Source organism: Salvelinus fontinalis, chromosome 21 (genome assembly GCF_029448725.1).
Source record: "Salvelinus fontinalis isolate EN_2023a chromosome 21, ASM2944872v1, whole genome shotgun sequence".
Taxonomy (NCBI): Eukaryota; Metazoa; Chordata; class Actinopteri; order Salmoniformes; family Salmonidae; genus Salvelinus; species Salvelinus fontinalis.
The window spans coordinates 37,143,084-37,165,861 of record NC_074685.1 but is presented as its reverse complement, the minus strand read 5'-3'; the positions used below and the strand labels follow the sequence as shown (position 1 = coordinate 37,165,861).

The following is a 22,778-nucleotide window of genomic DNA, read 5'->3' as shown; positions in this document are numbered from 1 at the left end:
ATTTGACAATCAAATGAAAATACCATGACTGGGTTATGTTCACGCCACATTAAAAGGTAATAATTGTTCACAGTTTAAATTACGTCTTTATTATTAGGCCCCCCAAAAAAGTATGTGCAAAGCACTTGCTTTCAATATAGAGTCCACCCTCCCCATGTGTGTGTGTGTGTGTGTGTGTGTGTGTGTGTGTGTGTGTGTGTGTGTGTGTGTGTGTGTGTGTGTGTGTGTGTGTGTGTGTGTGTGTGTGTGTGTGTGTGTGTGTGTGTGTGTGTGTGTGTGTGTACGCGTGCGTGTGTGTGTACGCGTGCGTGTGTGTGTGTACGTGTGCATGTGTGTACACGTGCGTGTGTGTGTGTGTGGTGTGTGTGTGTGTGTGTGTGTGTGTGTGTTCAAGTGTCCAGAGTAAGTTGACTTGTTCCAGTCCCACACACCTCTGATTGAAGCCAGATGAGCACTCCTCCAGGTCCTAAACCAAACACCTGTACTCCCACCTCTGTTAGTGTTAGGTTTAAATGCGGCCACTGCAGTAACCAGATGTGGGCCCCTGAGCCATGCTGGAACAGCTCTCCTTGTACAACACGAGATCTGTCAGTATGGCCCCAACCAGCATGCTCCTGCCCAGCCCCCCTCATTCATAAACAATCAGGCAGCTCACAGAGGGGGACAAGGCCATAGACGAGGCCAGTACTCAGGAAGAGTAGCTAGGACAGTAACCATTAAACAAAGCTCCTCACAAGGTTATTATTCCAAGAAGGGGAGGTGTCAAATAAAAAATAAAAAAAACGTTATTTGTCACACATGTTGTAAACAACATGTGTAGACTAACAGTGAAATGCTTACTTGTGGGCCCTTCCCAACAACGCAGAGAGAAAGAAAATAGAGAAATAATAGAAAAGTAAAACCTGTAAAAATAAATGTAATAATAAATAAACAACGAGTGACGATAACTTGGCTATATACATGGGTACCAGTACCGAGTCGATGTGAGGGCATGTACGGAAGATGTTTTCCCACTACTACAGCTGTGGATATGGCTGTGTTCCATCTGGACTATAGCAGTCTCGGGTCAGTTTCATTAGAGCATGGAATGGAAAACGTTTTGCAACAGAACATTTGAATGAGCATTTCTAGCTCTCCCCAGGCTGTAATGCATGGACTGAGGCTGTCTGGGTGTGTAGTAGGTGGTCAGTGGGGATGGGACCCAGAGGTTATAGGGAAACTCTATTCTCTATATAGTGTACTACTTTTGACCAGGGCCCATGGGGAATAGAGTGCCATTTGGGACTCAAGCCTTGGTGTGGTGTGATAGCTGCTAATGTGAGCCTCTATCTCCAGCTGCATCTCTAACTCAATCCTCTAATGATAGTCACGGGCCTGCATCACATGTGAGCGTAGGAATCTGAGAGTCAGATTGGCTTCACAGAAACAGAGGAGCGTTTCAGGGTTTCAGACCCAGTTCCAGGGTGTGTCCCAAATGGCACCGTCTTCCCTATATAGTGCACTACATTTGACCAAGGCCCATAAGGCTCTGGTCAAAAGTAGGGCACGATATAGGGAACATATACAATAGTTGTTGGTACTTTCCTCCCTTTTCAACTACAAGAACATGACCTGAGAAGTTCATTCAGTACTGCTGGATGTATAACTGAGTGCTCAGTCACTGAGGGACTTCCCAATACCAGTAACAGCCATATGTATTTCCAAAAACGTTCAATAATTGGTCTTCACTGGCAGTGTCATAAACCCCACAGCTGGTTGCGTGACATTAGGTCTGGATATGGACTAACATCACACAGGAACTGAATTTAATTCACTTCAGATTATTTATTGTATGTGCGTTCCCAATTTTTCCCAGTTATCATACACAGTAAACGGTTTGTACTCGAAAATACAAGCCGTCGTCATTTCGGCAACAACAAAAAAGTGTATTATATCAATGTTCTTTCCTAAGTCATAATAACAGTTAATAAGAACCAGGAGAGTTCTAGAGGCTACACTCCTGCAGGTTCACTGTTTCTCACAGTCAGTTGCACCACTGACTAAACTGCTCAATTAGGCACCACACTATCTACCAAGAGAGTTTCCATCTATATTCTTCGTAGCTGTCTATTTACCACCACAGACTGATGCTGGCACTAAGACCGCACTCAATGAGCAAACAGGAAAACGCTCATCCAGAGGCGGTGCTACTAGTGGCCGTGGACTTCAATGCAGGGAAACCTAAATCCGTTTTACCTCATTTCTGCCAGCAAGTTAAATGTGCAACCAGATGGGAAAAAACTCTAGACCACCTTTAGTCCACACACAGAGACGCGTACCAAGCCCTCCCTCACCCTCCATTTGGCAAATCTGACCATAATTCTATCCTCCTGATTCCTGCTGACAAGCAAAAACTAAAGCAGGACGCACCAGTGACTGGGTCAATAAAAAAGTGGTTAAATTAAATATGTTCCGGGATTCTTCCGATAGCATTGAGGGGTATACCACATCAGTCACTGGCTTCATCAATAAGTGTATTGAGGATGTCGTCCCCATAGTGACTGTACGTATATGCCCCAACCAGAAGCCATGGATTACAAGCAACATCCGCACTGAGCTTAAGGGTACGCTTTCAAGGAGTGGCAGCTGTACCCGCTCGTCAGATGTGGCAGGGCTTGCAAACTATTACAGACGTCAAAGGGAAACACAGCCACGAGCTGCCCAGTGACACGAGCCTACCAGATGAGCTAAATTACTTCTATGCTTGCTTCGAGGCAAGTAACACTGAAACATGCATGAGAGCATCAGCTGTTCCGGACGACTGTGTGATCACGCTCTACGTAGCCGATGTGAGTAAGACCTTCAAACAGGTCAACATTCACAAGGCCGCATGGCCAGACGGATTACCAGGACGTGTACTCCGAGCATGCTCTGACCAACTGGCATGTGTCTTCACTGACATTTTCAACCTCGCCCTGTCTGAGTCTGTAATACCAACATGTTTTAAGCAGACCACCATAGTCCCTGTGCCCAAGAACACTAAGGTAACCTTCCTAAATGACTACCAACCCATAGCACTCACGTCTGTTGCCATGAAGTGCTTTGAAAGGCTGGTCATGGCTCACATCAACACCATTATCCCAGAAACCCTAGACCCACTCCAATTTGCATACCGGCCCAACAGATCCACAGATGATGCAATCTCTGTTGCACTCCACACTGCCCTTTCACACCTGGACAAAAGGAACACATATATGAGAATGCCATTTATTGACTACAGCTCAGCGTTCAACACCATAGTGCCCACAAAACTCATCACTAAGCTAAGGACCCTGGGATTAAACACCTCCCTGTGCAACTGGATCCTGGACTTTGTGACGGGCAGCCCCCAGGTGGTAAGGGGCGGTAACGACACATCCGCCAAGTGGATCCTCAACACGTGGGCCCCTCAGGGGTGCGTGCTCAGTCCCCTCCTGTACTCCCTGTTCACTCATGACTGCATGGCCAGGCACAACTCCAACACCATCATTAAGTTTGCTGATGACACAACAGTGGTAGGTCTGATCACTGACAACAATGAGACAGCCTATAGGGAGGAGGTCAGAGACCTGATCGTGTGGTGCCAGGACAACAACCTCTCCCTCAATGTGATCAAGTCAAAGGAGATAATTGTGGACTACAGGAAAAGGAGAACCGAGCACGCCCCTATTCTCATCAATGGGCTGTAGTGGAGCAGGTTGAGAGCTTCAAGTTCCTTGGTGCCCACATCACCAACAAACTGTCACACCAAGACAGTCGTGAAGAGGGCACGACAAAACGTATTCCCCCTCAGGAGACTGAAAAGATTTGGCATGGGTCCTCAGATCCTCAAAATGTTATACAGCTTCACCATAGGAGCATCCTGACTGGTTGCATCACTGCCTAGTATGGCAACTGCTTGGCCTCCGACCGCAAGGCACTACAGAGGGTAATGCGTATGGCCCAGTACATCACCGGGGCAAAGCTTCCTGCCATCCAGGACCTCTATACCAGGCGGTGTCAGAGGAAGGCCCTAAAAATTGTCAGAGACTCCAGCCACCCTAGTCATAGACTGTTCTCTCTGCTACCGCACGGCAAGCGGTACCTGAGCGCCATGTCTAGGTCCAAGAGGCTTCTAAACAGCTTCTACCCCCAAGCCATAAGACTCATGAACATCTATTCAAATGGCTACCCAGGCTATCTGCATTGCCCCCCACCCCTTTTTTACGCTGCTGCTACTCTCTGTTTATTATCTATGTATAGTCACTCTACCTACATGTGCATATTACCTCAATTACCTCGACTAACCGGTGCCCCAGCACTTTACTGCTGCTTTTTAATTACTTTTATTTCATATTTTTTGTAGCTATTTTTCTTAAAACTGCATTGTTGGTTAATGGCTTGTATGGAAGCATTTCACTGTAAGGTCTGCCTACACCTGTTGTATTCGGCATGTGACAAATACAATTTGATTTGACTTGATCTGATCATCACTCGTGACGACTTAACTTCCGTGCTTAGAGTTACAGGTGGCGTGGTTCTCTCTTAAAATGTCCCAAACAGAGCTGAAACAATTAGGGTCTAATTGCAGTGGATTTCCATAGTTAGACATGGGAAAGAATAGCATATGGGTACATAACTGTACGTGTCCCACTATCCCATTCACCAGAGAAACATTTACACCGGCCCGAAAAGGACCATTTCAAAACCGTTAGATTCTCAGGTCTATTCTACTAAACCATGGTAGTGCACATGAGGAACTTGCTTAACCTTCAGGCTAAAAAGGGGTCAATCCAATCCAAATCCACTTACACCTAATGGATGCTTTAATCGGTCACGATTACTCATTAATAATATAGAACACCCCTAATGATTTGTGACCGTCTGATGCGCACAATAGAACCTAGACCCAGTAAGGTAAGCCACGCGCGCACGGCACGATGGACTATTCGCATGTAATAACATGCATATTCGAGTAAAGCTCACTTACCGAGTGCTGTCGTTAATTTAATATACTGCATTCGCCCGAGCATCTTGGTATCATCGGTCTCCAGGACGGCAGGAGCGGTATTCTTCGACCCTTCCCGTCTGACGCGCAATATTCAACTAAAGACAGATCTCTCTAGAGGCGCGAGGGGTGACTGAACTACTCTGAGAATTCGCCTGACATTTCCTGTATTCTAGCATCTGCGTTTGAAGTACAAGAGGCACCCTGTAAGTGCCACTAAAAAGACTCGTGCGTTTATTCCGTTTTTAAAAAGAAGTGTTATTCTTCTGTTCAGTGGCACGTCACCGCTCCATATCCTCTGCTGCTGTGTAGGCTACTGCGTGGAGTGGACAGGGCAGGGCAGGGAGAACAAGTTTGTGGGAGTTGGCTTGCCAAGCCAACCCATGGGCAAATCTTATCATGCAAAAAAATCAATGACAGCGAGGTCTGACTCTGTATGTAAGAGTAGTTACTTTGGAATGGGGAATCACCACCAATCCAAATCACCACCATTAGTGTTATCCATAGCCAATATATATTTCAAAAGACATTCCCTTGCCACGTCTTGTAAAGTGATGAAAAAATAGCAGTTGATTTCAACCTTTCTATACCTTTCCCTGATATGTCATGTTTAAATATACAGCATTACTAAAATGATCATGTCAAAGAAAACTAATTGACGGTAAGAAAAGCAACGGAGCTCACATGATGGAACCATGTCCCTCAAAATATTTTGCCAGATATAATCATCCTTCAGTCATGCTTTGGTTTGGTTTTGAGGAAATAGCTCTATCCTTGTTGTTTAAAGAACATCACCTTTACCACCACCTTATCGATAGCTTTAGATATAGATGTTGGGGCGTGCTCCTGGCTTTATGGAGTTATGACAAGCATGTACACAGTATGGTTGACTTTCACAACCCTACTGACAGTTAATTCACTACACCTGGTCTGGAGATGAGAGTTAAAAAAATATATATATATAATGAATATTGCCATTTAGCAGACGCTTTTGTCCATAGCAATTTACAGTCATGCGTGCACACATTTTACATGTAGACAGGGAACAACATCCATCAAGTAGTTGTATGAGGGGTTTGGGATTAGCCTGGAACCCAAACTGATATGTTCTGTTTTGGAGTATATCAGTTTGGATTCCAGGCTAGATTGTGATTACCTCCTGTTGTTAAAATCTCATAATAAGTAAGAGAACATGCAGCCACAGAAACAGCAGAAGTGGCAACCTTCAACTCACAACTGACCCATCGCCATTGTTGACATTCTACTTCTTAGCCCTCTTTTTCCAAAAGGTTTCCATTTCAAATTGAGACAGAGTGTGTGTGTGTGTGTGTGTGTGTGTGTGTGTGTGTGTGTGTGTGTGTGTGTGTGTGTGTGTGTGTGTGTGTGTGTGTGTGTGTGTGTGTGTGTGTGTGTGTGTGTGTGTGTGTGTGTGTGTGTGTGTGTGTGTGTGTGTGTGTGTGTGTGTGTGTGTGTGTGTGTGTGTCTGTGTCTGTGTGTCTGTGGTTTTTGTGTGTCTGTGGTTTTGGATACTGGTTACATGAGATGTGTTCCTATTTGTCTTGACGTCATTTTCCATTTAGTAAATACTTACCTGTCTCTGTTTCTACCATCACTCAGTGGCATGAACACTATGTGTCCATTTCAGTACCGTATAATAAATATTTCTAGATGTTTCATACACACAGGATGTAGTTAGCTGGGGGTTCACTGCATCTGTTAGTTAACATATTACAGATGACTGTTAATGGATCCTGTAGCTCAAACACATGCACTCAAGCATACACACACACACACACACACACACACACAAAACACACACATGCATACACGTACAAGCACATGTGTCTGCACAACACACAGACAGACAAAAGTATTTCCTGTGTCTTTCAGCCCGCCAGATATCTTCCATGACTACATTTTAAGAAAGACACTGATTAGTGTTCATGTTTTCCCCTTCCCTTCCCACTGTCACTGCCTGTGATGGCAGAATGGAGAATGTGGATCGTGTTATAGGAAGTGTACATGCCACAGACAGATTATCGACGGTGCATATCCTGAGCCAATCCTTTAAAATGAATTCAATTATTGTGGATTGTGTGACATAACAATATTGGTCATCGAATTAGCCAAAAGCCACAGAAACAATATGCTTATTATCCCTGAACAACTAGGACTCTGTTACATACAAGGAATCTGTCAAATACTTAAGAGTCTGGAAATTGTACGTTCTGTATATTATATACACTACATGACCAAAAGTATGTGGACACCTGCTCGTCGAACATCTCATTCCAAAAGTCACGGGCGTTAATATAGAGTTGGTCCCGCCTCTGCTGCTATAACAACCTCCACTCTTCAGGATTTCCGCAAAATTTTTGGACCATTGTTGCGGGGAATTTCTTCCATTCAGCCGCAAGAGCATTAGTGAGGTCGGACACTGGTGTTGGGCGATTAGGCCTGGCTCGCAGTCGGCATTCCAATTCATCCCAAAGGTGCACAGAGCAGGCCAGTCAAGTTCTTCCACACCAATCTCGACAAACCATTTCTGTATGGTTCTCGCTTTATGCAGAGGGTCATTGTTATACTAAAACGGGAAATGGCCTTCCCCAAACTGTTGCCATAAAGTTGGTAGCACAGAATTGTCTAGAATGTCATTGTATAATGTAGCGTTAAGATTTCCCTTCACTGGAACTAAGGGGCCTAGCCCGAACCATGAAAAACAGGGGGTACCAGTACCGAGTCAATGTGCGGTGGTACAGGTTAGTTGAGGTTACGCCATCCAGCCGACACTTGGCATTGCGCATGGTGATCTTAGGCTTGTGTGCGCCTGCTTGGCCATGGAAACCCATTTCATGAAGCTTCCGACAAACAGTGTAGTTATTCCACTGCCAGTTTGGAACTCGGTAGTGAGTGTTGCAACCGAGGACAGACGATTTTTACGTTCTCCGTGCCTCAGCTCTCGGACGGTCCCATTCTGTGAGCTTGTGTGGCCTACCACTTTGCGGCTGAGCCGTTGTTGCTCCTAGACGTTTCCACTTCACTATAACAGCACTTACAGTTGACCGGGGCAGCGCTAGCAGGGCAGAAATTTTATGAACTGACTTGTTGGAAAGGTGGCATCCTATGACGGTGCCATGTTGAAAGTCACTGGACTTTTCAGTACGGGCCATTCTACAGCCAATGTTTGTCTATGGAGATTGAATGGCTGTGTGCTCAGTTTTATACAGCTGTCTGCAACGGGTGTGGCTAAAATAGCCGAATCCACTAATTTGACGAGGTGTCCACATACTTTTGTTTGATATAGTCTATGTGCATCTCGCCATTTAACTCACCACTTAACACTAAACTCTGTGTTGTTTTCATAGTCTCGAAATACTCATTTTGGAACCCAGAACCAGATCTCATGGATATTTGGAGAGAATACCAAATACACACACCTTATCTGTATTATCTAAGTGATACAATTTGAATGTGAACTATATGAAATCCTTTTCTTCATACTCGATAGTGGTATCTTTTTCTAAACTACTTTGACTTACAGACTTGCTCCAATGCTCCTCTTTGATTATTGTTTTGGAGCTATTTATGGGTATATGTTTACAATGTTCTCTTGACATATTCACCCCCAAATGATAAATGGTCCCATCCATTCCCATGTTAAACTCTTAGAAACCAATGATCTAATTTTCAAAGAGAAGCTTTTAAGCTGTCATTTGGTAGTGAGTTAATAGCCGATTATACTAGCCTGTGACGGAAGAAGTCAATCAGAAACTCACTCATAAAACAATGAACTCACAGTTAATGCGAACGGCTGAAGACAGAAGATAGATGGAGCAGAGGAAGTTCCCTTCTCTGAATCAAATCATCTCATTAGTCATGACAAGGGAGAAGAAAAGACAGTGAGAAGGCTGCTTTCTCGGAGTCTATTCATTCATTTTTAAAATTGATTTACTGCTTTCGTGTCTCTCTCTCTGACCGTTGTTGGAAGCCTCCATCCACTCCCTGTTACAGGCGAATAGCACAGCGAGGGTAACCCTGTTCAGCTCAAGGTGAATGTTGAGTCACTGACCTTTTACTACACAGGGGACATGGATTGTAAAGACTTCAAACTATGTTCTGACAACTCACTATGAAATAAAGCAGAGAGATTCCTACTGAATGTCCTTTGAGACTATTTCCAGATCATTTTTTTTCTCCCACTTTTGTACTTCTCTCTTTGTGCTTTAGGAACGGTATTTGGACAGTTTGTTTAAAACGCACTGTTCATACAAAATAAACAGGAAACATAATTTAGGGATTGAATCACCAACATCACTCTATGAGACATGCAATACCTACAGTATGTGAGAATAGTGATAATAGACTACAGCTCAGTGTTCAAGACCACAGTGCCCTCCAAGCTCGTCACCAAGCTCGGGACCCTGGGACTGAACATCTCCCTCTGCAACTGGATCCTAGACAAGACAGCTTACAGGGAGGAGGTCAGAGACCTGGCAATGTGGTGCTAGGACAACAACCTCTCCCTCACCATCAGCAAGCCCAAGGAGCTGATCTTGGACTACAGGAAACGGGGGTGCACATCTCCATCCACATCAACGGGGCCGCAGTGGAGAGGGTCAATAGCTTCAGGTTCATCAGTATCCACATCACTGAGGACTTAACATGGTCCTCTCACACCAGCACAGTCCTGAAGAAGACACGGCAGAGCCTCTTCTCCCTCAGGAGGCTGAAAAGATTTGGCATGTCCCCTCAGATCCTCAGGAACTGCTGCACCGTCGAGAGCGTCCTGACTAGTTCTATCACCGTCTGTTATGAGAACTCCACCGCCCTTGAGCGGAAGGCCCTATAGAGGGAGGTGCGGACTGCCCAGCACATCACGGGAGGCAACATCCAAGCCATCCAAAACATACATGTCAGGCGGTGTCTGAGAAGGCCCAAAAAATTGCCAAAGGCTCCGGCCTCCATGCTTATGTATAAACCAACACAAGGTGCTGTCTAGAACCTAAAAGGGTTCTTTGGCTGTCCCCATAGGAGAACCCTTGGAATAACCCTTTTTGGTTCCAGGTAGAACCATTTTGGTTCCAGGTAGAACCATTTTGGTTTCAGGTAGAACCCTTTTTTACCTGGAACTAAAAAGGGTTCTCCTATGAGGACAGCCAAATAACCCTTTTGGAACCCTTTTTTCTAAGAGTGTACATAAACCACTCCAGTACAACTGCACATTGAATAAGGTACTGGCACTGACCTGTATATACTCCCATTTTTCATGTTTCTTTAACCTACATCGTACTTCCAGAGTTTATTTTCTATTATTATTGATATTTTTCTATTATATTTTCTATTATTATTATTGTCACTGCATTGTTGGGAAAGAGTTCTCTAGGTAAGAATTTCAATGTGCTGTTTTACACCTGTTGTATCCTGTGTACGTGGCGAATAAACTTTGAAACTTGAAACTTTCTGTGTTTGATGAGACACAACCTATCTTGGCCACTTAGAGCCATGTAAACACTCTGGTTCCCCCATGTACCTTCCCTGAGGCCCCTGGATGCCCTATCTTCCCCTCTGGCCTAATGGCCATGCCTAGGCCATCAGGGTGCTGTGGCCTTTTGGCTCTGTCAACAATGGCTCAAACATCGTCTCTCGTCTCTCTCTCTTAACAGGCTCAAACATCGTCTCTCGTCTCTCTCTCTCTTAATGGCTCAAACATCGTCTCTCGTCTCTCTCTCTTAATGGCTCAAACATCGTCTCTCGTCTCTCTCTCTTAATGGCTCAACATAGTCTCTCGTCTCTCGTCTCATGTCTTCACAACCATGCCTAGGCCATCAGGGTGCCCTGGCCTTTTGGCTCTGTCAACAATGGCTCAAAGCTGGAGGTCACAGTAAGGTCATGACCTCTCTCCCGTGGTCCAGTTACTTTTGGTGTTGTGAAACATATGTTCTCTGCGATCCGTTCACCGTTGACATATTTGATGGGGCTAAACTGTATTGTTGTGAAGGGAGAGTTCAAAAGTTAGAAGCCATTATGTTATTCAATGCACTACATTGTGAACTTAGATCTGAAAAGCAGAGTCAAAAGTGAACTCTATGTTTTTATGAAAGCTATTTCTACCGGCGCCCGTAAAAAAAAAAAAAATTCTATCAGCTCCTGCAATAATTTGTTGTGTTCCCTCAGTAAGTGGCGTGAACCATTGCAATTGTAATGAATGCCAGGCTACACCGCAGTGCTTTCCCCAGGTTACAGCATGCCAGCAGTGGTCCTGTGAGAATATCGTCTGAGGAACTCAGAGACTGTTTCTCTTTTCTTTTTACGACTCCCAGTCGACCACATGTGACATCACATTCCGCACATTTCCGTCGCTCAGTGGGATTGGAGGATATCAGATTCTGCCCCTCTGCAGTTCTGAACAGGAGAAGTCCCAAGTGTGACATATGGCATGCCAGAGTGCTGTAGCGAAGTGGTCCGGGGATCAGACTTGTGAGCACAAGGTCAATTCCAACAAATGTCAGGCTTCTAGGATCTACACTCCCTTCAGCAAAGCATTTCAATTATTAATGTGGACATGGGTGGCCCTTTGTAAAGCACAGCGATAACAACAAAGCCGACAGCATCAACAACAACGACAACTAGAGGACCAGTGATGCTGCTTGCTTTCATTTTGTGACACGTTTGATTGTCAAACAACATCTCTCATGCGGGACCAGTATGGCAGTCTAAACTGTACTTTTATCGTTTAGTTACTTCTAGTTTGACACATTTCCTTTGACCATAGTGAGTTCAATCTACCCAGGGCTCTGTGTGTCATTCGAATTGATACACTTCAGGGGAGTCAAATCTCCTCAAATGTCTGCGATATTGCTCTCCGGTGATGGGGAGTTGAACCATGTTGTAGAAGCTGCTAAATTGCCTCTAATCGGGTAGCTATACTCTCTTGTGGTGCTCACACTGAGAAGACTTCTAACCTCCAAACACTTTCATTTCAGATTGAAACACAAGTTAGCCTTTGACCATTGATAGATAGCCTATAGGCCGGAGGGCAGGTTCACCGTGGATAGAAGGCGGCCAAAGGCAGAGTAATCATGGTCGAGATGAAATAGAACAAGACTGGCTTATCCTCAGCACTGTAGTTCTGTTCTCATTGTATCATCTGTCACTGGTTTTCGTTGACTGCCTTTTTGGTTTAGCAAGCAGGTCTAGGTTGAGCGTAAGTTTGGTTCTTTATCTTCATCTTCTATGGGGTTGGGTTGGCGGATCGCATCCAACTCAAAGGTGCATACAGCGCCACCTACTGTACTAAAGTGTGAGGCCAGTCACAGCTAACCTACATTCAATTTTCTTCATTATTCCTGTTCCTAAAAGGGAAAAATTGCACCATCAACTAACCCTACATCTATATACCACTATTTCATAAAACTAAAAATCACCACCCCATTAACTCTTCTGCAGTAAAATCTCGTACACCCAGGTGCTTCTCTGCTGCTGCCACCTACACTCATTAAAATCCACCGCCCCATTCCACTACTTTGACCCTGTCTGCTCCTGCACCATGCCAACGGCCTGGGAGGACGGGACACCACCCCTCAACACACCCTGGAACTCTTCTGACGTCAAATCTCGTATGACCAAATACTTGTCTGCAGCTGCCACCACAACCATCTGTTTACGTTCCATTTCTGCTGTACAGTTGATCACCATTGCTTTGAATGCGAAAAGAAGCCCACCTCACTGAAGCATAACTCACTCGTTGCCCTATCTCTCTGTGCTGGCACAAATCTACTACTCACCGGGATCCTCTCAGGAACCCTCACCCTTGACCCATCCTCCTCCACTTTCTTCACTGACTCACCATGCGACACCCTCTGCACTACTCAGACTCTGGCCACGTCAACCTGCCTCTCTCGCACACGATACTTCCGTCCCTCAGCGACATGAGCACCCCTACAGTTGATACACATCCACCGAAACTGCACAATCCTCTGTCCCATGTCCTCCTGCACACTTCCCACAACTCGGAATCTCCCTCCGACACACTGCTGCAACGTGACCATAAACATTGCACCTAAAACAGCACAGCGGATTCTGCGCAAAAGCTTAAACGGGATAACTGATATACCCTAACGACTTTGTCTGGGAGAGACTCAAAAACTCAAAAGGGCTGACAGTGACTCCTCTGTTTAGTAAATGAGGGTGCGTTCCAGATCCTCTAGCCTTCTCCTGAAGTGTGCTCCCTCTCATGGTTTCCCAATGGTGGAAACTCCACCTCCAGCCAATAATTACACCAATCCAATGTGTTCACTGTAAATTCGTGACAGGGAATCAGTCATACTTCGGTAGAACTCAATACTTCAGGAGAAGCGTAGAGAATGAACTTGCTAAAAAGAAACCGCATAGACCCGCATAAATGTCAAGCTAGTCCATAATGGTCTATGATGTTCCATGCTTGTCAATGCTGGTTGGACCAGCATGGTCTAGCTGGTCAAGTTAGTCTGACCAGCATGGTCTAGCTGGTTATGCTAGAAGAACAGCCTTCATTGTGTTTTTGCGGGTGACCAGCATTCACTGTATTTTTAACACTGGTGACCAGCATAAGCAAAACCAGCATCAAGTCACATTATGCTGGCTTGAAAAGTGACATGTAAAATGGTTTGCAGATCCCCTATTCCATTTGTTTTGTACACTGCTGCTACTCACTGTTTATTATCTATGCATAGTCACTATGCAATCTCTGTCATGCCCACAGACATGTTGGCGTAAGAGGAATTTCCGGTTATTATCAACCAAGAGGTTGTGAGTTCATAATCTCTCAAGTGAGCCATATTTTCAAGTAACCAGCATTCAGCAGCATACTGTCCTTTTACAGCAATAACACCTTCATTTACCATACTTTCACTACAACCACTAGCCTGCAGTGTCTCGTAAATTTACAGGAACTTTTTAAGAGTGTAGCATTTAATCGATAAAAGGAAAACATGGTGGAGTGGGAAAGAACAGGATGATTCTTCACATCCATCACAGCAGTAAAGAACCCTTCCTGATATGCCAAAAAATGTGTTACACATGCTGTATTGCCCTCACTCCTGACAACGAACCCCTCAATAACTTTTTGTGTATACTGGTCCAGCATGACCTAGCTAGCCGGTCAAACTGATCTGCAAAATCACGCTCATCATTATCATATTCCCAGCTTCCTCTATTGCAGTTTATAAAGGGACTGAGTGCTAGCCTTCTTGTTTGAGACACATTTGCACACTCACTGTCATGGATTTAGCATTGACGGAAACTCCCACCTCCCTCCAGCCAATGCTTGCACTAAAATCTGGGAGAGGGATAGAAAGTCGGGAAGCAACCTTATTAGTAGAGAGGTAATAGAGAATAGAACACGTGACTTCTTGTGAAGTGACTGAATGCTAGCCCACAGGGGCCTGTATGTAGGTTTCTCTCCCTCACTGTGTTTCTTCAAAGCAGAGTGGGAAGGGTTTCAGAAGGGTTTGGGAGGCGGTGGGGTTCTATTGTTAAGTGTTTCCTGAGCAGATCCCCTGGGGCTGGAGGAAAGGGAGGATCATGTAGTTCACTGTTCAGTGTTTGGCAGCAAGCCGCAAGCCGCACAGTAGCCTACTTACGCTGAACAAAAAGGCTACCCCTCCTCCCCAAGTGAGAATGAAACCAAACAAACAGTCTGATATTCTGGAGATATTCCAAGGTGTAGCATATGTTTTCTTTTGCCTTGAGAATTTGTTCCAGTCTCGAGAATTTTTTAAGAACTACATACCATTAAAGGCTTGAATGCTATGGAGAAAACCCTGGTTAGGGTCAAATCCCATTTAAATTCCAGGCAATTCAGGAAGTGCACTGAAATTCAAATTCCAATTCTCTTCAATGATTTTCAATGTGAAAGAAATGTGGAAATGAGATGAAGGAATTTGCTTTTGAAATGGAATTGATCCCAACCCTGGAGAAAATCATGCTCTGACTAAGCATGGGAGAAGATGACAATCATATTGTTGGACAATCAGTATCGCCTGAATGAATGTAACACTTAACACCGATATGAAAAGTCACAATGACATAACATTCAAACAAACACCGATGGACTAAGTGACTTCCTCTTACGGAATGGCCATGAGTAGAGATTGCATCAGTGTTACTGTTGTCTCTCCCTCCCAATTCCCCATAACGTTACTGTTATGGTACAGTACAGTCTACCGATGGGAAGCTACAGAACCCCACTCCCTACCATTGTCAAGGCAAAGAGCAGATGTTGAAACGTGCCATCGCTTTCTTTCGTTCCTCGTTCTTCTCCTCTCTCTCTCTCTCTCTACATCTTTCTCATTCACTCAATTCAACTCAATCTACTCTCCCCCCACCTCCCTCTCTCTCTCATTCTCCTAGTTTTCTCATTTGTCTAGTGTTTCAGAGCCACGGTAGTGAAGCGATGGCAGGGCCTTATTAAGTCCATGGACTCAGCATATTGACAATAATGCGTCCTCGACTCTTACCATAATAGGACCATGATTGAGCCACAGCAGCAGAAAGCCAACAGGCTTCTGTTTCACTGTGCGCGTCAAGTTCACACCACCAGACCAACGTTCTGCAAGATCAGCCAAGTAACTGAATCCTGTAGAGAGAAACTAACTCCTGGATATGGATAGATTGGGCACTAATTCTCTCGTCTCAGATCTCAGATGTTTCCATGCACCTTTACTAGAGAATAGCCCACATCTCTATCACTGTAACAGGGAGCAAGAAACGTCTTTGGGAAGTCATTGGAGAGTTCCACAGACCATAAACTGTGATTCTGGTTTTTCTCAGTCCTCTATTCACTTAGATCTCCTCACTGGGCTTTTGAAATTGAGCAATATAATGACCTTTTAAAGATGATGGCATTTTTCTGACACCTATTAATTATATGTAAGACACATCCTGTGACCTCAGTGATCTGTGTGAACTATTCAGATATTTCCTTTCTGCAGTTGGGTTCTGTTCTTCTGTTCTTCTGTTCTGGAAAATGACACCCCTGTTTCTCAGTGTGGAGGTGTTGACTTAAAAGAGGGGTGCACTGCGGGCCCTGAGCCCTGGGCTCTGGGTGTTGCGTCTGGGGGTCCAGGTCACCCCCTCTAGCCTACTCAAGAGACAGGAAATGGCTCAGTTATGAGTGTGGCTCTCTTAAAACCCCAGAGAGTGATTGAAGGCTCTTGTCAGGCTATGGAACTCTGGTTCAGCAAGCAAAAATTGCTGAATTGCTCATTCAAAAATAGATTGTAAATGATCATATATATTCTCGGAGATAGTTTGTTTTGGGGAAGAGATCTCAAACTGAAAATATTGTAAATACTTGAAGGGAAGTTACTAATTAGGATTAGGGGAAATGTTGTGTCACAAACTATCCAATGTCATATCCATGTGTCCTTTTACGCTGAGAAAACAATCAAAATGGAAATAAATAAAGCAACATTTTAAATATTTTAAATTGAAGTTAAGATTATAGGAGGACAGGCTCATTGTATAGGAGGACAGGTTCGTTGTATAGCAGTACAGGTTCATTGTATTATATAGGAGGACAGGTTAATTGTATAGGAGGGCAGGTTCATTGTATCGGGGGACAAGTTCATTGTATAGGAGGACAGGTTCATTGTATAGGAGGACAGGTTCGTTGTATAGCAGGACAGGCTCGTTGTGTAGGAGGACAGGTTCATTATATAGGAGGACAGGCTCATTGTATAGAAGGACAGGTTCATTGTATAGGAGGACAGGCTCATTGTATAGCAGGACAGGTTCGTTGTATAGCAGGACAGGCTCATTGTATAGAAGGACAGGTTCATTGTATAGGAGGACAGGTTCGTTGTATAGCAGGACAGGCTCATTGTATAGGAGGACAGGTTCACTGTATAGGAGGACAGGCTCATTGTATAGCAGGACAGGTTCGTTGTATAGCAGGACAGGCTCATTGTATAGAAGGACAGGTTCATTGTATAGGAGGACAGGCTCATTGTATAGCAGGACAGGTTCATTGTATAGGAGGGCAGGTTCATTGTATAGGAGGACAGGTTCATTATATAGGAGGACATGTTCATTGTATAGGAGGGCAGGTTCAATGTATAGGAGGACAGGTTCGTTGTATAGGAGGACAGGTTCAATGTATAGGAGGACAGGTTCATTGTATAGGAGGACAGGTTCGTTGTATAGCAGGACAGGTATATTGTATAGGAGGACAGGCTCGTTGTGTAGGAGGACAGGTTCATTATATAGGAGGACAGGTTCATTGTATAGGAGGACTGGTTTGTTGTATAGCAGGACAGGTTCATTGTATAGGGGGACAGGTTCATTGTATAGGAGGACAGGTTCATTGTATAGGGGGACAGGTTCATTGTATAGGGGGACAGGTTCATTGTATAGGGGGACAGGTTCATTGTATAGGAGGACAGGTTCATTGTATAGAAGGACAGGTCCATTGTATAGGGGGACAGGTTCATTGTATAGAAGGACATGTTCATTGTATAGGAGGACAGGTTCATTGTATAGAAGGACAGGTCCATTGTATAGGAGGACAGGTTCATTGTATAGGAGGACAGGTTCATTGTATAGGAGGACAGGTTCATTGTATAGGAGGACAGGTTCATTGTATAGGAGGACAGGTTCATTGTATAGGAGGACAGGTTCATTGTATAGGAGGACAGGTTCATTGTATAGGGGGACAGGTTCATTGTATAGGGGGACAGGTTCATTGTATAGCAGGACAGGTGCATTGTATAGGAGGGCATGTTCATTGTATAGGGGGACAGGTTCATTGTATAGGAGGACAGGTTCAATGTATAGGAGGACAGGTTCATTGTATATGTGTTTGAAACAGTTTCATTAATTCCATTCCAGCCATTACAATGAGCCCATCCTCCTACAGCTGCTCCCATCAGCCTCCTCTGATTAATACCGGCTGCAAATATAGAAAACTGTACAACAATTTCAGTTTCCAACAGTTGGCTTTTTTTGTGTGTGAAGATAAAACTAGGAGTCAGATTCGGTGTCTCAAATGTCACCCTATTCCCTATATAGTGCACTACTTTTGAAAATAACCCTATGGGCCTTGGTCAAAATATAGGGAATATGCTGCCCTTTGGGACATAGACAGCTACTCTTACATATAACAGATTCTCTCCAGAGAGCATTGCTTGTGTATCTTGTCATCTTGGATAGTGTGCAAATATGTTACTTACATGGTCAGAGAGACGAGCTGCATGCGCTTTGGCAGAGATTGTTTACAGGAGGCGTTTTGTCTAAACTGGACATAGTTCAATACCTTTTGGGGATAATTTCTTTGAGAGCTTCTGAGGCTTCTCTCAGCCAATGGGCCTCCCCATTGTACAACACAGCTGAGCTCTGCTTCAGCTTTGACTCTGACTGCAGACATGGGTGAAACAGTCTTGGAACTGAACTAAGGCGTGATGATAGGATCTTAGAAGTGGTTTCTAATGAGATTTTTTTTTAATTAACAGAGAGGTATATCTCTGCTCCCGAGTAGCACAGCAGTCCTAAGGCACTGCGTCTCAGTGCAAGAGGTGTCACTGCAATCCCTGGTTCAAATCCAGGCTGCATCACATCTGGCTGTGATTGGGAGTCCCATTGGGCGGTGCACAATTGGCCCAGTGTTGTCTGGGTTTCTGCTGGGGTAGGCTGTCATTGTAAATAAGAATTTGTTTTAACTTGCCTAGTTAAAATAAACATCTGAATGTTTTAGCCAACTCTTTCTCACACAGCAAATTCCTCAGTGTTAAACGAACACTGAAAATGTGGACCCGTATGTACACTGAAGTGTTGAATTAACACTCTGCTTAGTGTAAAGCTTTATTTGCATATTTCCCAGAGTGTGTTGCCTTTCAGGTGAAATGTAGAGTTTACCACCCATGACTGAATTTGTTAGTGACAGAGACATGGCTGTTGCATTCATCGATTTTCAGTTCTTCTTTTGAGGGCTTACACAAAAAAATACTGGTTTGTTTGGATGACCCAAGGTCCAGGCGGCCACGGCCTGACAGCGCTGCGGCGCCTAGGGCGATGCACCTAGGGGAGGGACCTCCTCTGGCCCCTGAACGACAGGACGGTTATTGATTCGGAAGAGCAGGAGGAGGCGAGCTTGATAAGGACTCACCCCATTCCTGTACAAAGGACTAAAGACAGCTTTTAAACAAAGTTACTTTTTTATATGTTTTCATGTCTTAAAAATGTTTTACTTTTGTTAAATCATTCGTACACATTTTAAATGGCTTTTACAGATTGGATGTTTTACAAGGAAAAGTAATTTTATTCATGGTTGTTTCTATTTTTTTTTATACAAAAAAACTGCCATGTTGCAGGCATTGGGCCACTTAGTTTTTTTTCATTTTTTTTAAGAGCAAGGTTGGTTTGTTGATACTGGGTTATTGAGATATGACCCAGCGGGTCAGATCAGAAGACTGGAGGCGTGGCTTAGTAGGGGCGTAGCTTAAGGGGAAGTTATTTTTGGCCACCCGTGAGAGTAAATGTCACTCTAGTTAAACTGTTCTGTTGAATTGTTATCCCATGTAATGGGTGAACACCAATACTTTTGTAGCTTTAATAAAGCTTACAGAAATGTTAGCTTATGCTGGTTTTTCGTCATTATGCACAACACTGCTTGGTAGATATTTTCTTTGGTTGTGTCCTTTTCTCTACTCTCTTTCTCTTTCATCATTTCCTTTGCATGAACCAGGAGGCAGCAACAGTAACAGTGGCTTCACCACAGCTGGCGCTGCCTTTCTGGTCCAGCGGAAAAGTCCGGGAAAGCCTGAAGGACTGGGGATGATGGAAGGATAACAGTGGCTTGACCGCAACTGACTCCTCAGTCCAGGGATCACCCGGAACCCTCCCAGAATCCAGACCAGGCAACGGACCAGCTACCTGAGGGGAGACGACGGACTGCAGGCCTTGAGGCGAGTAGAGTGCTGCCGAGGCGAGCCCTCTACCCTTGGCCTGCAGCTCTCCTCCCCTGCCTTTCTTTTTTTCTTCCATCTGCCCTCCTCAGGCCACCACCAACCAGACCAGGCCCAGCAGACTGCCAACCACCAGAACCAGAGGCGAGGAGGAAGGACCAAATACACCAACCTAAGCCTGGAGCAAGCAGATCACAGAGGAGTCCCTCCATTGACCTACGGGTCACGGGCTTTCAGGATTGAAAGCCAGCACCACCTACCTGAACAAGATGACCGGGATGAACCCAGGAGTGATGTGCCGCTACAACACGGTGAGGCTGGCGCTAATCCCCAATGAGGAGGCTGCTGAGGACGGAGCCGCTAGTCGCCGGGAGCAGCAACAACAACCGTCAGACCTGAAACCATGACCCGCCTGGAGTTCAGCAGGGCAGTTCTCCAGAGAGATATGGGCTTTGTGCCATCTGACCTGAACTGCCTGGTGAAACCCCCAGGGCCACAGGAATCATATGAAGCCAGTTTCAAGACCCCCCAGTTACTAGACCAGTTTTGATCATTCAGAAAATGCAAAGACACAGTCCTGTTAAACAAACTCTGAGCATACCCTCCAGAGTCCAAGATAGTTACAGTACAGTTTCACAACGAATGCATTCAGGACTACAACATACAAGTTTGGTTAAGCAGGTTCGCCACCTCAAGTCAGTGGCTAGGAGGGTCCTGGACGAAAACAACGTCTGGACTGGGGCAAGAAAATGTCTGGTACTGTTAAGACCAGATGCAACCGGAGTGAGCGGAATGAAAACCTCCCTAGCACCATCACGCTGGGAAACAGAGACTCCATGCCCAAACTGTGCAGGAACTGCGGCCAACTGGGCCTTCTGGCCGCAGCCTGCACAGCCATCATCTGCTAGATCTGTGAAGACAACCACTCTACCTCAGACTGTACCTCCACACGCCCCTGCAACCTATGAGGGAAAGGGGGCCATTTCATCAGAACCTTCCGTCAGTTCCTACGCCCGCAGAGCAAGTGCCAACATCAACGTCATCAACCCAAATCCCAAACCCACCATTCCCCAACTCCCTCCATCAGACAACAACAATGAAGACCCAGACCTTTCCACAGGCAACACCCAACCAATCACCCAAGATGTCTCAAAAACGGCCCTCATCCCTGACATCACACTAGACGCCCCAGACACAGCCCCCACCCCTGCTGGCCCCTCCACCGTTACACTCCCAACAAATCCCTTCCTTGCCACCTCCACCCCCTCCAAACCACTGGTCAAAGAGGAGCTGGTTTCGAGAGAGGTCATACAACCGAAAGACCCCCTGACCACACAACTCCAATTCTTAGATGACGACGATGACCCAAATTGGACTAAATTTACCAAACAGAAAAGACCAACAAGAGACCAGACCAGAAGACTACCCCAGAACCCATACTGAGATGCCCTCTGACCCTATCCCTTACTGTCCTGAGTCATCACTCCCACCGCAAATGGCACCTGACCCTCCTACCATACCCCCTACTGCCCCTGACTCTTCCACCCTGCTCCTTAGCAACCCAGATCCACACCCCTTATCCCTCCCGGCCCCTGAGCCCGCACAGCATCAAACCAGGCTGCCTCAGTCCAGACCTCTCAAACCCTCCAAACCACCTTCACCCCTCCCAGCATCCCCCATATCATCACCAAGACAGTGCAGGGTTTCACCAAGCAGTCAGTGGGGAGGCATGCCAAGACCAAGGAACAGCCAGGAACCACCTAACACAAACAACCCACTATATGCCCTCATCCAAATATGCAATGACATGGCCAACACTAACCTCCCCCCAATAATCCATCATCATGACCATGACAACACACTCCAAACAGAAGACTTTTCCCTAGACGGCTGTTCATGGTTGCCTCTCCTCAAGGGAATCCATCTATAGATGGCTCATTGTATGTATAGAGAGCTGCCCCTACGGAGGCACTCCCACTGAACACATCTACCAACTATTTGTGAGTGCTCCTTGGCCAGGTGAGTCTGGGCCCTGTTTGCTCCCTCTGTCTTCCAGCTTCCAGCCTTGCTGCCGCATCGCTGCTGCCCCAACACCAACCAGCCCAGGCCAATGGACATACCCATCCCCCTTCTCCCTCTCCATCCCTTTCCCCTTCCTCCCTCGACACTTTTGCCTCTCACAGAACCACACCAGGACCAGGAGCCATTCATTCCCACACCAAAAGAGGCGCGGAGGAAGGACTAAAGCACTAGACCTATGCCTGGAGCGAGCATACCACAGGGGAGTACCACCACTGACCTCCGGGTCTTGTGCTTCCAGGTGTGTCTGCTTGCTCCTCGGGTTGTCCTTCCTCCCCTGTACAGACTCAGATCCCGACCAAGCACCTGCAGCAGCCCCAGTTCCCGGTTCCTGTTTTTTGTCCCTAGCACCAGACTCAGCAACAACCCCTGGACTCCAGTCTCGGCCCCAACGCCAGCACCAACCCTGGACACAGCGCCGAACTACCACAACTGACAATTTCTTTTAGCAACTGCCAGCCCAGAACCCACCCATTCCCCTCCCCCATCACAAAGACACATTGTGGACTGACTGACTGATTGACTGACTGGATGGACTGACATTTCTTTCAGATTATTTTTTTATTAATTGATTGCTTTTGTTTTATTGGATGACCATTTGTCTTTGCCTAATTTGAATTGATAACAGTGTTTGAATTGTTTATTTTTTGGCATTTTTAATGAATGATGGTTTGAATTTTAACTTGTAGAACATTTTAAACTATAATACATTTTGGAATAGCCAAATAAAATGACCTTTTACAGAAGTGTATGTG

The 22,778-nt window shown here is 45.4% G+C and overlaps 1 protein-coding gene across 1 annotated transcript in view; it reads right to left on the bottom strand.

Moving 5' to 3' along the window:
- The window catches only part of LOC129818820 (integrin alpha-1-like), a 72,283-nt gene extending 66,943 nt beyond the window's left edge, over nt 1–5,340 (bottom strand). Inside the window, exon 1 of the mRNA XM_055875079.1 lies at nt 4,988–5,340. Coding sequence (XP_055731054.1) covers nt 4,988–5,030 — 43 coding nt within the window. The 5' untranslated portion in view covers nt 5,031–5,340. The remainder of the gene's footprint in view (nt 1–4,987) is intronic.
- Nucleotides 5,341–22,778: the final 17,438 nt, after the last annotated feature.